This window comes from Pipra filicauda, unplaced genomic scaffold, assembly GCF_003945595.2.
Source record: "Pipra filicauda isolate LSUMZ 115617 unplaced genomic scaffold, ASM394559v2 scaffold22_size4397567_pilon, whole genome shotgun sequence".
In the NCBI taxonomy this organism is placed as follows: domain Eukaryota; kingdom Metazoa; phylum Chordata; class Aves; order Passeriformes; family Pipridae; genus Pipra; species Pipra filicauda.
Window position 1 is genome coordinate 3,242,039 of NW_024104343.1, and position 15,757 is coordinate 3,257,795.

The 15,757-nt window shown below is 41.7% G+C and overlaps 1 protein-coding gene and 1 long non-coding RNA gene across 5 annotated transcripts in view; both read right to left on the reverse strand.

The window, feature by feature from the left end:
• Positions 1 to 10,414, reverse strand: part of GRIA2 (glutamate ionotropic receptor AMPA type subunit 2) — a 96,322-nt gene extending 85,908 nt beyond the window's left edge. For 2 of the 4 annotated variants that reach the window (XM_027739560.2, XM_027739559.2), the window contains exons 1-2: positions 9,981 to 10,410; positions 9,506 to 9,646 (exon numbers count right to left, since the gene is read on the reverse strand). In XM_027739560.2, the coding sequence (XP_027595361.1) occupies positions 9,506 to 9,646; positions 9,981 to 10,068 (229 nt within the window). In that variant the 5' untranslated portion in view covers positions 10,069 to 10,410. Of the gene's footprint in view, positions 1 to 9,505; positions 9,647 to 9,980 lie in introns of all 4 variants that reach the window. The other 2 variants (XM_027739557.2, XM_027739558.2) reach the window with 1 other exon arrangement.
• Positions 1,579 to 8,765, reverse strand: LOC120323288. Its single transcript, XR_005563603.1, has 2 exons — positions 8,371 to 8,765; positions 1,579 to 5,614 (listed from the first exon to the last, which is right to left on the reverse strand). It is a non-coding gene; the product is annotated as an uncharacterized LOC120323288 (long non-coding RNA).
• Positions 10,415 to 15,757: the final 5,343 nt, after the last annotated feature.

Below are 15,757 nucleotides of genomic sequence, written 5' to 3' on the forward strand. Positions count from 1 at the left end.
AATCAAACGAACAAAAATGGGGTTGTTCATGAGCATGTACCATAAAGTTTGGAAACTATTCTGTAGGTCCAATAGATGCTCAAACATTACTGCCCTTTTTAGGAATTGTTTAATCCTTGCCTCTTTTCATATACAAAAGAATTTATTCTAAAAAATTTATACAGAATTTTTACAGGAAAAATTTATACAGAAAAAAAAAGAATTTATACAGAAGAAATAACTAATCTGATTTCTGGATCTGGTTTTGTTCCTACTACCATGGGCGGAAGCTTGACCATTTATTTGGCTGAGTGAAAACAGCCTGGCCTTACTGGTCTGGACTCCACACCACGGAATCAGGTTGCTGAATACATCAACAAATCCGATTAGTTAGTAAAAGGACTGCATGACTTTCCAGTCATGACTTTTCAGAATTTCAGCATGATCCACTCTCATCAAATGAAAGCACCTTAAGATGGGGCAGATGTAAGGCTATGAGTGAAATTAAAACCACACTTACACTGCAATTTATAATGTACAGTGACTCATATTCTCGTCTTCCTGATCCCTAAAATCCATCTATTCTTTAAATATAATAAAATTATGTATTTGCAAGGATTCATTTAAAATGGCTTCAAAAGTTTAAAGCTGTGTATAAATATGACCAATTAACATTTGTTGACTGAGCAATTGTTTAAATTAATATAACTGAATTTTCCTAACACTTTTCTTTTTCCTCTATGCTTTATTGTAACAACAAAGGACAAGAAATTGTCTTCCTGCTCCCAAAAACCTCAAAGTTACTTTCTTCCTTCATGCATCAGGAAAAAATGTAGGATTACTAAGATTTTTTTCACCAAAAATTAATCCAGGCAGGAAAAAGGAAGAAGGGTGACAGACAGAAAGAGATTCTCATGTCAAAACAAAAAATGGCCCAGGACTAAGGGCATTCAAGTGGAAAATGAAAGACAGAGTTAAAATTCAGGTCCTCTGCCTGACATGGACAACACATAAAATAACTGTGTTCAATCCTGTATGATTCTCCTAACCACTGTAATTCCAGCGTGGATCAATTCTGATTTTACTGTAAGTAACACTGGTGTAGTTTATTTCAGCATGTGCTTGGTATGCACAAGCCATGCCAATTATTTACTCTGCTTTATAAATATTACACCTGGAATAAACTCCCAGATATCAGCAGGTCTGCTCAAGGTACAGATACGCAGAACATTTTGCTGCTTGCAGGAGCCCAAATTTGTATGAAGAACCCCCTCTGAGACTGTAATAGTACAGTGTAACAGAATTTGCTACATTTATATAAGGGGGAAATAAAAAAAATATATAAATCAGCATTTTGGCATGGGAGACATTTTGTCAAAAACAACTCATAGCTAGTATCACAAAGAAACATTTTGAGCAAGCTAACCCTCAACAACCTCAATTTCAAAGATTTATGAGATTATTGAACAAATTACTCTGACTTGTTCAGAGCTGTACAGTTTATTTCATCAGCACACATTTGCAGACATTCTGAGATAGTTTACACATATACAAGGAAACGCAATACATTCAAATAATTTAGATACACGTTACACAGGATGGTAAACCACATTAGCCTTTTAATTTTATGAATATAAACCAGAGTCCTACAACCACCAAATACATTCACGAGGCAGAAAACCAAAGAAAACAAATCCCTTCTCCACGCTGGAAAGCATTTGCAAGACTGTTCTGCGAGCTCTCTCGCCCTGTTGCTGACACGAGCCCGGAAAGCATAGAGATGAGAAAACTCTCCACATTACCTAGCAGACTCCTATTTAAATTATCTATCATATCAAGTGCTTAGAAAGAAGCTGGTGTTTGTAATCTTCAAAGTGTATGAAAGAAAATCAGTTCACACCACCTGTAATAAACAGAGGCATCTATTATAGCCCAAGTCATGTTTGTAAACTTCTAGAATAAATTACAGGGGTATGACAGCTTTAACCACGGCAGCCTGAAAAATTGCAGCATCAAATCAATTATGTTTTTTCAATATTAACTACCTGAAATTGAGATTAAACTGAATAGGTGAGATAGCATAGTAAACATGTGTTCATACATCTATTTTGAATATTTCATACAGTTAGCCACTGTCCCTTATTGAGCTTTGAAACTCTTCTAAGAGTTGTATGACTACACATTTATAGTCAGGGTCAATATGAACATTTTACTGAATTTTGCCCCATTCTTTTTCATTGGAAGAATCACTGGGGAAAAATAATGCCCATTTAAAAACACAAATGGTAAAGTACTCTTTCTTTTTAATAGTGAAATGCAAGCACATTTACCTTCTGTAGTTAAGTAATGAAGACGCTATTTCCATGTGCAATAGAGCCCAGTAAGTCCTAGATGAAGTGACTGGTAATTCAATTACAGAGGCAGCATCCCAAACATACAAACAACCACACACCGATTTAAGATAATGAATACAGACCTGAATATTTTTTCTCTGATATCAAATAAAACAGTAGATTAGAGCTGAAATAAAACCTTTCTTTTGCTTGAGACTGTCACCTTTATTTGAACTGCATGTAACACTTCAACTCTCAAAAAAACCCTTTTAATTTCTTTGATTCAGGTTTGGGAGCAGGTGGTTGGGGACAGGAGTAGCTAGAGCTGAACCACACCTTGTTGCAGAATCACAGTGAATATCTGTCTTGTAAAATTTTTTTTACACTTTCATAAAGTGACTAGCCATAGTTAAATGATGCATCGGTATCTGTACATTAAATCAGATTCAGGACAGGAATGTTAACTCTCTACAATAATTACCTACATGAGAACTCTGGGGGAAAAGGTAAACTCCCTATAAATTGTGTGATTTGAGAAATTTTCTTAAAATAACCACTAAAAAAAAGAAAAGAATAATCAAAGATTTGTGGTGGAATAGTTGTTAAACAAGGGGGCACAGCAGTGTTGCATTAGATAGCAAAAAATGTTCTGTGGTGGTCCTATATAAGGACAGATAAAGAAAAATAAGCAGTATTTCAAAAGACATCTATATCACTCTAAGTGCACACAAATAAATACAATAGCTGTACTTTAAGCACAGTTATTGATTTTAAAAGGTCCAATATGAATTTGTTCAACATGTGGTTATTTAAAACCTGCTTTTGCTCCTTACTGTTGATCTGGTTTACAATACGCATTCACTATGTTTATCTGATGATTTTAGTCACTCCTTATTGCTTATCCATATACATATGGGTATATGTACATTATCCCATATACACAGAGAGAGAGTTTGATATAAACAACTACATATTTTACCTATTGGGGTATCTTTTCAGTGTTATTTTCAGTTTGACCTGACATTCCATGCCTTGAGTTGTTGTGATGTTGTTTCCAGAATATGAACAGGAACCTTGAAATAAAAAATTAGTAAGTGCTCTGAGACAATCCTCTTCAGAAAATAAATTGTTTAACCAACATCCTGCTTTTTATTTATCTGACATTCAAAATAAAACACTGTTCACTATGTTAAGTACATATATGTGTACCTTTATATATACGTGTGCATATACACACATACATATCTATCCATATATGTATACATTTATGTTTACTATGGGTTCTGTCCTCTTTTTAGTTTTCCAAAAATTATTCCTATCAGCACATATAAGAAATTAAAATTATATTTTCCTTGAGAAAATATTTTTAACAATTCAGTCATATTTTCACAGAAGATGCCTGACAAATTATGCTATTTGAATTTTCAACATAATAACATAATAGTCTTTACCTGTTTATTGCATTTTCAAGCCAATATGTTCCCAGTTATTATATACTTTCCTAGTAATTATCAACTGCTCAGAAAGGATTATTTTCTGTTGAACACGGCTTAATTCTCAAAAATATTTTAATTATGAGAAACTTGAAAAAAGAACCAATGAAATCGGCAGTAACAACATCATTTAATGCAGTGGTGCTTGGTTTAGGGTGCATAACATACACTGGATAGTAAAGGAAGTCTTATGTATGCAAGGAGTTAAGTGCATCCCCAACTATGTGCAATCACAGCTATCAAAGTCACTGTAAATTAAAACTGTCATTAGCATAAATAGAAAAAGTTACTACATTTTCATATATTAATATAAATAAAATCATATATAAACATAGTAATATATTGAAGAGATTGACTGATAATACTGGTTTATTGAAGAGTTTGACTGGTATATTTAAGGCTTGATTGACATGCTACTCACAAACTACTATTAAATATAACTCATTTTCAGATTTTTAAGAGTAAAATATATATTCATACTATATTCAAAACTGTATGGTAAATTATTTCAGATATATAGAGAAAATTAATGCAATAATCACATAATAAAAATCTGAAAAGTAAAGTAGGCAAGAGAAAACCGTCATATTTGTAGCTGCCCCCATTCTGGATCACGGCTGTGTGAAAATGGTCTGTGAGCCAGACACAAAGATGCACAGCCCTGTCACACAATAAATACTCCAAGTTTCTTCACAAATAACTCTCAGGAGCAGAAGAATGTTTATAGTTTGCTACAGAGCTAGATTTTGAGAGGAAAATGTTTTGAGAGCAACAAAAGCACAAGAATTCCCACTGCAGGCTACATCCTGGTTTTATTGTACCACTATTACTGCAGAAACCCATCTGATCTTGACCATTTTAATTACAAGGAGTCACAGAACCTATTTCACATCTGCTCACTGAGCCTGAGAAATGTTTTATAGTGAAAAGGAAATGAAAAGGACCAGGAATACAAATGAACTGAAACACAGGCAGCTAATAAATTCCTCCTTCCCTTAAAATCAGTTCTAGTTCTAGTAATTTATTGCAAAATACATTTAGGCTTGGTCCACAGTAATTTTAATTAAGTATGTCTAAATTTCTCCCATCCTTAATGCTAAAGGATTTTTTTTTCATTATTCTTTAAGCATTTTGCCAGCAGAGTGCTGAATGCTATTCAATTCAAGAATGAAAGCTATAGCATTATATTCCAAAATGGCTGGGGAAACCTTTGCCATAACTCTCAAGTTGCAACATGCTAGATATTCATAGGTTTTCAAAGCTGCTGGTTGAAGATATAATGAAAGGATCTAAGGTTTATGCATGAATCAGCATCCCCTTGTCACAATGTCATGGTGCAGTGATCCCTGCAGAGCTGTAAGACTTGATTTAAAACAGGAAAGCTCAACACTGGCTCTTGAGCCAGCAGGATTAAACATCCAAGATTGTACATAGATTACATCTGTGCTGAAACTACTGTACGAAAAACTTGTTACACTTATGGCAGTTTTATAGTACTCCATAGGAAACATCTCTTTAGGCGACTCCCAATATCCTTTCAGTGCTAAAATATGTGAGTACACAATATAACTACCCCTGTAGTTGTTGAGTAGGCGGATTTAAGTCCAAAGGATTTCATCTTCACCAGTTTCCTCCTTTCTTGTTTTGACAGAATTAAGAATTTTTTAAAAATTTGATGTTGCTGACAGTCAGCACTTCTCCAATTATACTAAGACTCAATCACACTGCAATGAAGGACAAAGTCCAGTGGTTTGGACATCTTCCAGTACTGCCCTATGAATTCCCTCCAGTGCTGTACCTTTGCTCCACCTGTTAAAGCCAAAGAGATTCTGTTAGAGTGAACCCCTTTGTTAACATTTGCCTTTATCACCTAGACTGTAACTCCCTGAATTACCAAGAATTGTCAACCAGGGCTAAGCCTAGCCCCTTTCTCTTGAAGGGTGAAACAGCAGTCATGGCAGTGAACATTGCTCTTAATTGTGCCATTAGTCCGAAAAACACCTGTACCACCTCTCAGTCAAAACCATTAAGCCTCCTAGTGACACTGACATGTGAAGTGTCAAACTGCAATTAGATTCCAACAGCTATTCCCGATGACCTGTAGACACAGCTTTGCAAGAGTTGCAACAGTCCAACAAACTAAAGCGACTATTTGTTGTGGCTATTTTTTGAACACATATAATTTATATATGTTTCTTTTCTGGCTTAAGTGAAACCTTGGTCAAAATCGGTAGTTTTGCCCCAAATTAATGTTACGGTGCACATATTAAATTCCCACTAAAAATTCGTTATGAAAAGGGGTACAGCCAACTGTCACCCATATCAGGGTCTGGTATTGACATGTGTCTCCACCCACTCTACGTCCCCTGGGTTGCAACCAGCACGGAGTCTTATGGTTGCAGCGCACAAAGATCGACCCAGGCTTGCCCCTGACTGGCAAGGAGGTGTATGCCCCATCCTGTGGGAGTCCCTTAAGTCGACAGCACTACCTCCCAACCTGCTGTCAGACTGTACACAGCGTTTCCATCCCGTGGGTAAAAGGCATTGATAGCTCGTGACATGAGTGCCACATTTTAACGTGAGCGCCACATTTTAATGTGAGATACTATCAAGCGGGAGATAAATCCACTCGACAGGGAGAGAGTATTCATAATTCCCACACCGGGGTTAGGCTACCTACTCGCTGCGTGTCCACTCCTCTGCTACACCCGTTTTCTGGCCACCTTTAAGTGACTGCGTAGTCTTACTGTTTCAAACATTCCTCAGGGGTACATGACCATCATCTCCTCCTTTTTTAAGTTTAGGAACCTAACTTAAAAGTAGTACCAGCAATACTAGTTCATCTAAAAACTGTTGGTCCATCAACAAACTCTGAGCAAGCACTGATAATTAGTTTGAAGAGTCCTTCATGTAGTTTTACAGTGGGTTTTTGGGTTGTTTGTTCTTAAAGCAGATAGAGTTGTATGCTGTTTCTCTGAGGCTACTGTGGGCGGGAGGGAGGAAGGCTGAGCCCCAGCGGGGTGGCACAGTGGCGCCCTAGGCACTGCAGGTGCCAGGTTGGGACCAGCAGTTACCCCATCTGGGGTGCAGGGCTGCATCCTGCCTCTCCCACACCATCATCCTGAGCTTCTGCAGCCTGAAACAGGGCTAGCTCAGGGGCTTAAATCAAGAGCCAAAATAATTCGGTGGTCGATTTGGGGCAGAGAAAGGTCATCACTTCTATTATGGTATAAGCCTGCCACTACATTTTTGTGAAGGAAAATCACCTTGCTAGAGTGAAATACCTGGGTAAATACTGAAGCATTTTCCATTTCGTATTATCCTACATTTCTGTGACCTTCCTTTACACCTGCATTGTTTGATAGTGCTGGTTTTGGACACAGATTCTTTGCATACTAAAAGAAAAAAGAACAAAAAAAACCCCAAACAAACCAAACCTCTCCCCCCCAAAAAACCCTAACAAAACCAACCTGCAAAATGTTTAGAATTTCAAATGAGAATAAGCATAAAGGGGACAAAAAAAGATGGATCCTTCTTAACCATTTGTGAATGCAGTGCTCTGCAATCAACTCCTAATTCTACTTGTACAGCAAATATTTGTCTTCAGAAGTCCTTGTTCTCCAATAAAATCCTCTTGGGAAGGTAAATGAGGAGATACCATACATATTTTTAGCATATGCTTCACTAGTCAATTAAATCCAAGGCACAAAATGACTAAACCACCAGTGGTGACCAAGGTGACAAAAACCACAAGTACATATTCACATCTTAATTTGTTGCTCTTCAAACTGCTTGAAAACTGAAGCCTTGGATAAGGTTCAGACAAAGGGAAATCCAAAACGTGGACAGTATCTCCCTTCTGCTGGAAGTTTCAAAGTCCATCACTGCAGTCTACAGCCTACACATATTATCTGAGTATTGTAAAGAGTTCTCCAAAGACAAGACAAAGGCTAATGCAAGCACACAAATGCTGATTAAGAAAACTTGACAGGCTTGGACAAAAAAATATGCAACCTTGACCTTCTCAAAGACAAGGTGGCAGTGCTTGTCTCTAATACTAGTAGAAAAAAAAATCTGCATTTGGCACAATTTTCAGGATTTCATTGTCTTCAAAGAATTGAGGAACACAGAAAAACCCATAACATTTTTGCAGAATTCCATCTAGATTGCTACACTTACTTCACGAACAGGCCCAGTAACATAATCTGCAAATAGGGACCACATGCAGTTCTAGTTGATGTAAACCACCCCTACCTAAGAAATCGAGAACTGTCCAAGCAGTTTGCGAAGATTAACAATGTAGCATTACTGTGGCTGATTACATGGTCTGACCTTTTCTGCCTTCAGCTATGTATGCTATATTCTCCTATCCTCACACATCCCAATGAAAGCTCCTTGCATAGACCTCTTGTACCACCTATTCCAGCGTCTGTGCTGAGCCGCCCCTTTTCAGCACCACCGCACCTACCATAACGTAGCTGAATCGGGGAAGAGAGGGGGGAAAAAATTGTCTCCAATAGAAGAAAATTGCCCCGCTGACAGCCCCCAGATTCAGTGTCCCTTACATCTTTTTTCCCAGGAGGCAAGGGAAAATGCCTCAGGGGAGCGCAGCATGGGCGGCCGATGAGCCGCGGCTGGGCAGGAGCGGCCGGCACGGCACCAAGCGGGCTCCCCACTCCTCGCTGCGCTCGTCGCTGTAGGGACCCCGGTTTCGCTTGAAACGGACACGTGTGGCAGGGAGGGCAGCGGGGGGATGCCGGGCGCCCCTCCTCGCCCTGGGAACGCTGGCCTCAGCTCACCGCTCTCACCACCGGCACGGGCAGCGCCCGCAGCCCCTCGCTGCCCCTCCCCGCACGCCTGGCCAGCCCCGCCGCGAGGTCACACGGCACCCGCCAGGCCGCGGGCGCGGGCAGCCGTCGAGCGACGGGAGGCAGCAGCGAACATCGCTGCGGGACCCGCCGCCCCTCCCGAGGTCTCCTGTCTTCGCGCTACCACGACCGCGCTGCCCCGCCCCGCCTTCCCCATCGCCTGCCGAGCAACGCATGTGCCCCGCGCCCGCGGCACGCGTGCGGCCTCGCCGGGGGCGGAGCCGGGGCACAGACCCGCCGGCAGAGCCGCGGGGGTGGCGGGCTCCTGGCGAGGCCGAGCGGGCGGACAGCGGGGCCTCCCACGAGCGCACCAGGCGGGGGTGAGCGGGCGGCGAGATGGAGAGATGGAGCCCGCAGCACCGTGCGGCGTAAAATGGCTGATCGCCCCTCAGCCGCCCGCACCGCACCCCCTCGGCTGCTGTCGGGAGGGGGCAGCGGCCCGGCTCGCGCCGGTAACAGGGTGGCTCCGCATCCCCCGCGGGCAGCCCCGGGGCGGCGGGGGAGCGCTGCGGGCGGCCCCGGGGCCGCGCAGTCTTATGTAATGTGCGGGGAGAGCCGCCGGGAACCATTTTACACCTCCCGGAGGGCTGGGGGGGGGGGCACGGAGAGCCCGCGCCCCGTTCCCACGGGGCCGGGCTCTCCCGCACCCGCCCGGCGGCGGTGCAGCTACCCCCGGCACCGCACGTCCCCGGCACCGCACCGCCGCACACACACACACACCCCCGCACACTGCCTGCATCCCGCATACACACCCACACACCCACCCTCGCCGCGCCGCCCGCAGCCGCCCCGCCCCCGCCGCCACGGCAGGCTGGCGGTGCCCGCTACTCACAGGCGTTGGTTACGGCGAAGCTGTTGGCCACCTCCAGGTTGTCGATGTGGGGAGTCAGCCTGAACTCCGAGGTGGAAAACTGAACCATCCCTACCCGAAACGCGCTGTACTCCTGATCGGCGCCCCTCGGGAACAGCCCCCCTGCAGGGAAACACACACGCGTCAGGCGGGCGGGGGCCCCGGCGGAGCGGCGCGGGTGCCCCGTCTGTGCCCGGCGCGGGGCTGGGCTGGGCTGAGCGCCGGTGGGCGCCGCTGCCGGAGCGGCCCCGGCGGCGGATCCGACCCGCGCCTGGGGGCGCGGGGTCCGGGCGGTGAGGCCGGGGGAAGGCGAGGGGACCTCGCTGGCGCCTGGCGGGCACCGCGGTGGGACTGGGTACGCGGCGACATGACAGGAACGCCCGAGTGACACTGGTGGGGATGAGGGATCGGGAGATCCGCTGGCAGGAGGGGTCCCCCCCCGCATGCGGGCACCTACCGATCTGTATGCTGTTAGAATTGACCCCCCAGATCAGTCCCCACAACACAGGAGCCAGGAAGACAGAAATATGCATAATCTTTTGCATTTCCAGGAAAAGTAGAGCATCCACAAAGCCACGGAAATAGCCTTTTCTTCTTCCTCCTGCTTCTCCTCCGCGGAGCGCGCTCGTCAGCAAATTAGATCCCGTGCGCTCCGGGCGAGCGGCCGGAGGGAGCAAGCCAGCCGCGGGAGGGGAAGGAACGAAAAGAGCCCCGGGGCAGATGCAGGAGAAGCCGCTTGTACGAGCTGCCGCCGCCGCCGCTCCGGTGCTGCTGCTGGCTCCGGCGCTAAGCGGGATGGAGGGGATGGAGGTGCCGGCAGTGCCCGCTGCGCTCCCGCCGCCCGGCCCGGCCCGGCGCTGCCCTGGCACGCGCTCGCCCGCGCTCCCTCGCACTCAACGGGCGGGCGGCGCACCGGGCGAGGCGGCGGCGGCGGCGGCGCCTGCGCGGTTCCGAGCCCGGCGGGAGCGCGCCCGCCGCGCCCCCTCCGCCGCCGCGCCCCGCCCCTGCGCGCGCCCGCGGCCGCCAACCTTCAGCACCGCGGACAGCGGCCTCGGATCGTTCGGATTGATTAGTTGGTTATTTCACAGCCCTCTCCAGGAGGTACTCTCCTTCCAAATACACCTGAAAAGCATATATATATATATATATATATTTATATTTATATATATATTTATATATATATATATAGCTACTGAACCCAAACCACGGTAGTTAATATGCAGGAAGGGTTAAAACTATTCAGATATTTCATTTTCATGCATAATGGGGATTTGTGGGCTTTTTTCTTTTCCAAGATGGGTTCCAGCTGTATTAGCTAGACATGCTATTTACTGCAAGCTAAATTTAACATTTCTCAATTTGGCACGAAGTCTGTCGCTGTGCAACACACACACACACACACACATCTTGTAGAAGAATAGGCAGTGTAGCATTACTGTGACCATGACAATGAATTTGCTACTAAATTATCATCTGCTAGCATATTTTTTAATTAATTTATTTTTTGTTAACAAAGATGGGAAATGTCCAGGCAGGAAAGGATACTGATCTTGCATTGCATTTCCTTTTTTCTTCTTTTTCTTTTTTTTTTTTTCTTAATTATTAAATTATCATGATTCTCCTTTCCAGGAGGAGGGTCTCAAAGCTTCAGATATTCATATGTCGATATGAGTACGTATCCTGAACACATAGGAAGTAGGCATTTTGAGGCCCTTTACCGATCACTAATTGATGATGAGTTTTGTTTCCTTTGAGTCATTTCACCATGAAATTTTGTACTAGCTTCTGTCTGTACTTGTGTAATCAAATCTCTCTCTGTCTCTCTCTCTCTCCCACAACAATAGATAAGCCTGAAAAAGAGAGAGAGCTTTAACATCATGAGTATATAGCCCCTATGGCCCTATCTGGGTGGATACTGCCCTTCCTTGCTCTCTCCCCCAGCCTGGTCCCTCCCAAAAGTCAGGTTTGCTGCTCCATGGTAAAACCTACTGCTCAATTCTGTGAAAGGAGCAAAGAGTGTCACTGTGTCAATCAACAGATTAAGCTATCAGAGAAAACCTTGTATTCAGGAAGTCCTCACTGTGCCCTGGAAAATGAGATATAGAGGAATTTACTTTTAATAAATACTTTAGAGTAATACTGCCAATCTTTAACAGGAGCACAGATAAATCATATTTTTTTTTTCTACCGAGGTCTAAAGAAACCTCTTATGTATAAAAAATGAGGTTAAAATGAAGCAAATATCTGAGATGCAAGATTTTATTATGTTATAATAAACCAAAAAATCATATTTGCTAATATACATTACAGCTGCATAATAAACTAAAATATAAAAACGATGACACAAAATATAAAAATGAAATCTGGAAGTATCTAGAAGGATTTTTAAGTAATCATATTTACAGTTATGGAAAACATTTAAATCTCTAAACTGCTGTTTGGGGCGTTGTGGTTTTTTATTTTGCTTTTTTTGATTTGGGTTTTTTGTGTGTGTGTCATAGAGAACAGAGCCATTCCACATGTGCATCACTGTGTGACAGATACAGTAAGAATAATTCTTGATGATGCATGTTTTACCTGCTTAGACAGTAAAATGTTATTTTATTGTTTATACTAAAGCACAGGTAAATGTTGCACTAAGTTTGGATCTCACTGTACTAGGTGCTACAGAATAAGCAACCTTACCTGAGTCAAACAGTTTATAGATGAAGGTCCTGAGCCCAATTTCTGTCATGCCAGTGCCCTTGCTACACCTTTCAAGTTAAAGACCTGCAGAAGATAGCATAGCAGGTAGGTACAATGAAAGCAATCCAAGTAAGAAGTTAATTACCAATTATAGCTGAGTGTTCTGTACAGATTATTTGTGGTGAGTTAATAACTGCTGCCCTGGCAATCCAAACTGATATTGCCCTGGCTGTTGATTTTCTAAAGCATATTTTTCCATTTCAGAATTGTGAGCATGTATATGTATACATAATGCAGAATGATGTATATGCGTGTAGTATTTCAAATTTGTATCATCGTGTCAGAACATGTAGAAAAAAATGTCTAACTATATGGCCATATTCTACTGTTGGTGTGCCAGAGAAAAAGAAATGTGCTCAATTTCATATGAGTAAGTACAAAAGGACAGCATGGGCTAGTCAATCAGCAAGAAAACAGATTAATCAGAATTTAATAATAGTGAAAAATGCTAACAATAAAAGAAGCCCTTCTTCAACTTTCTATTTTTTTAATAACAATCCTATGCTAATTGAAAAGATGAAAACAGGCAAAGGAGAAAAAAGAAATTTGTAGATGATAGTAATTTATGACCATGTACTAAGAATAGACATACTCATTAACACTGTGCATGAGAAAATCAGATTACATTACTGGAAATCACATTCAATACTTTTTGCACAAGGGAAAAGAATCTAGCAAGAGGTATGTAAGGATTGTAATTTAAAAACAGAAGATTATATTCTTATATGCATTCTTTTAAATCCATGATAGAAGCTCATATAAAAATGCATTAGTTTGGAATCTGAACAAAGCATCAACAGGGGGACTGTTAATAATAAGCATCAATCTCTTGTTGAAAGGAACATAGCAATATAATAATACTGAAAACAATGGCGGATGACAGAAGGCCAGATATCAAATAATAAGATGTCAGAGCCCTGAAAAGCCTAAGTGCTTAATCATGATTCCATAGAACTCCAGGAGAGGTTTGCTATTTTTTTGCAAAGAATGCAGGATTCGATCATGGCTATGCTTGATTTAACAGGTTCTAATGGACAATATTCTGAATGTAAGGTAGAGTGAGAAAGCTAAGAATTGGGTGAGGAAGCTAATAAGGTTGACATACATGCTAATCAGAAATAAAATATGAATTTATCAGGAATACATTTCCTCTGCAATTTATCCTGGCACAATCCTGTTTGAGACAGTGACACTGTCTCACTCAACCAGTTCAACTAAATGTTCATGTGTTTGAGCAGGTGCATATGAGACATGCAAAGAAATTTGGAAATGACTGAAGAACTGGAAATTTTTTCCTTGTGCTCAGAAATATTTAGTGATCACTCCATATACTTGTCAAAAAGATGGTTCAGGAGTGGCTTGATGACATGGAGTACATGCTTCAGAACAGTAAGTTTGATAATATAAAGCATTTGAGGAGATGGATGGAGTAAAAATCTCAGTTGTTAAATGCTGATATTCATCACATTCAGATTAGAACTACAGTTTATCTTTTGTTCTGCTCTTTTTGTAATGTGTCATTGACCATGCAGTCACGTTTTGAGTAGCATAATTAATTCCTCAACTCTGAAAAATGCTCAGTTAGAATCAGACTCTTTTCTAAAAATCTTTGTTGAAAAAAGTTAGATTCTGAGAAGGCCCTTGGCTCAACTGAATGGTTATAGTGAGTCCTTTTGGACTTTTATGCTATCAATATTATTTTCAGAAATTATTTTCATTATCTTTTTCATTATAAAAAATCATAAAATGTGTAGATTTTGTAAAATGCAAAAATGCTGTACCAATGAATGAATACTCTGATTTCACGGCCAATCAATAAATACTACCTTCAAAAGATTGTTGTCTTTGGATTTTTGAAATCTGCAGAATTTTTGCAAGTACTCGTGGGTGTAAGTAAAGAGGAAACACAAATGAAAGTTCCAAGTCTTTCTCAAAGCGTATAGTCCCATATGTTCATTCTGGATCTCAGGAGTCTTTTTAAAAATAAAAAGTACGTTCTGATCTTCCATGCTCATTCTGCTTCCTCTTCTGATAAGCAAACATGTACTGTTCCCATTAATGGTACATATACCCGGGGAGGACACACTCTAAGGAATAGCTTATGCTGCCTCCTATTATGTGATTCTGATGATGAAAAAAGCAACATCACTACCCTGTGGTACAACTAATGTAAAATAATTAGTAATAGTCGTACAGCTTTCACTTCTCTTTGCTGTGCAGCTGTAGCTGTGACAGTGCAGTTTGTTAACCACTGTAAGAAATTTATAGCAATTTGGGATTGACTATATTTATTTAAGCTACTTGCATTCTTGCTTTTTGCAAGAAGTGTTATATCTATTTTGCCAATAAAGTCACTTAAGTATATGCTGAATTAACTCTGTGTGTGGAAAATCTGCTATAGATTACTTCAATTTTTTTCTACTGAGTTTATAGCAAATTACATTATTAAGCCTCTGGAAAAGGATAAAAGAAACACTTTCAGATTAGACTATGCATGCTGAATCCACGAGTCTCATCTGGCAATATCTTATTTTTTCTTCCAATGATATAAAAACTTCTATTGCTTTGTCTCAGACCCAAGGGATACATTTCTTATCCCTGTCCTAATTTTTCCCTGCCTACCTGCTACCTCTCATCTTCTTTGCTGTCTCCTTCCTTGCCTGATTTCCATCTGGTTTTCCAATGCATTGCCATCAAAATGTCTTTTTCTCTGTGGTTATTTTGATTTTACCTTTCCAATTCCCCCTGTGGAGCACAGCTAATTCAAATGCGTTGGGTTTTTACTTTCGACTATAATAGTCAGCCTTGATCCTCTCTCTTTTCATCTGCCACCTCTCCCATCTGTTCCACAAGTAATGCCAGCCTTGACTCCAGTGTTGTTTTTTATTCTCATCTTGTTCTTATTCCTTTTTCCATGCCAGCATCTGTGTTTGAAATATCAACCTTAAAACCATTTTTCAGGTCATTTCTTAATCATTGAAATTCTTCTTTAGCCTTGCACCTTTTCTGTCACCTGCGAGAAATGTATTGCTTCATTATTCAGAATGAAAAGCCCTTTGGAGATGATGAAGACATCGGATTTTATATACTGGTGGACTGTTCTCTGCTGAGGTATGGTACTTGTCAAATTGCCAGTACTTGTCAAATCACCTCACTTCCCTGCATTCATAAACAACACGCTAAAATGTTAAAAGGCAAATACAAGCTGACAAGAATGTTAACAGTCTGTTCTCTACTGACATATCTGGGGTATACTTTCAGTGTTACTCACTCTCTGATTTCTATTCACTTGTGACTTGAAACTTTTTTCTGCACAACAGAAGGAATTTCCTGAAAACTAGGTGTTTTTTCCCTCAAGAATCATCACCATGTGATGATCTCATATCTTTGGAATCCCAGGCAATGACACTGAGAAGCAGCTTGGGATCTACAAATGCAGACGGATTGAAACCCAAGGCTAATATGTGCCAGTGATAGCAAAACCCTTGT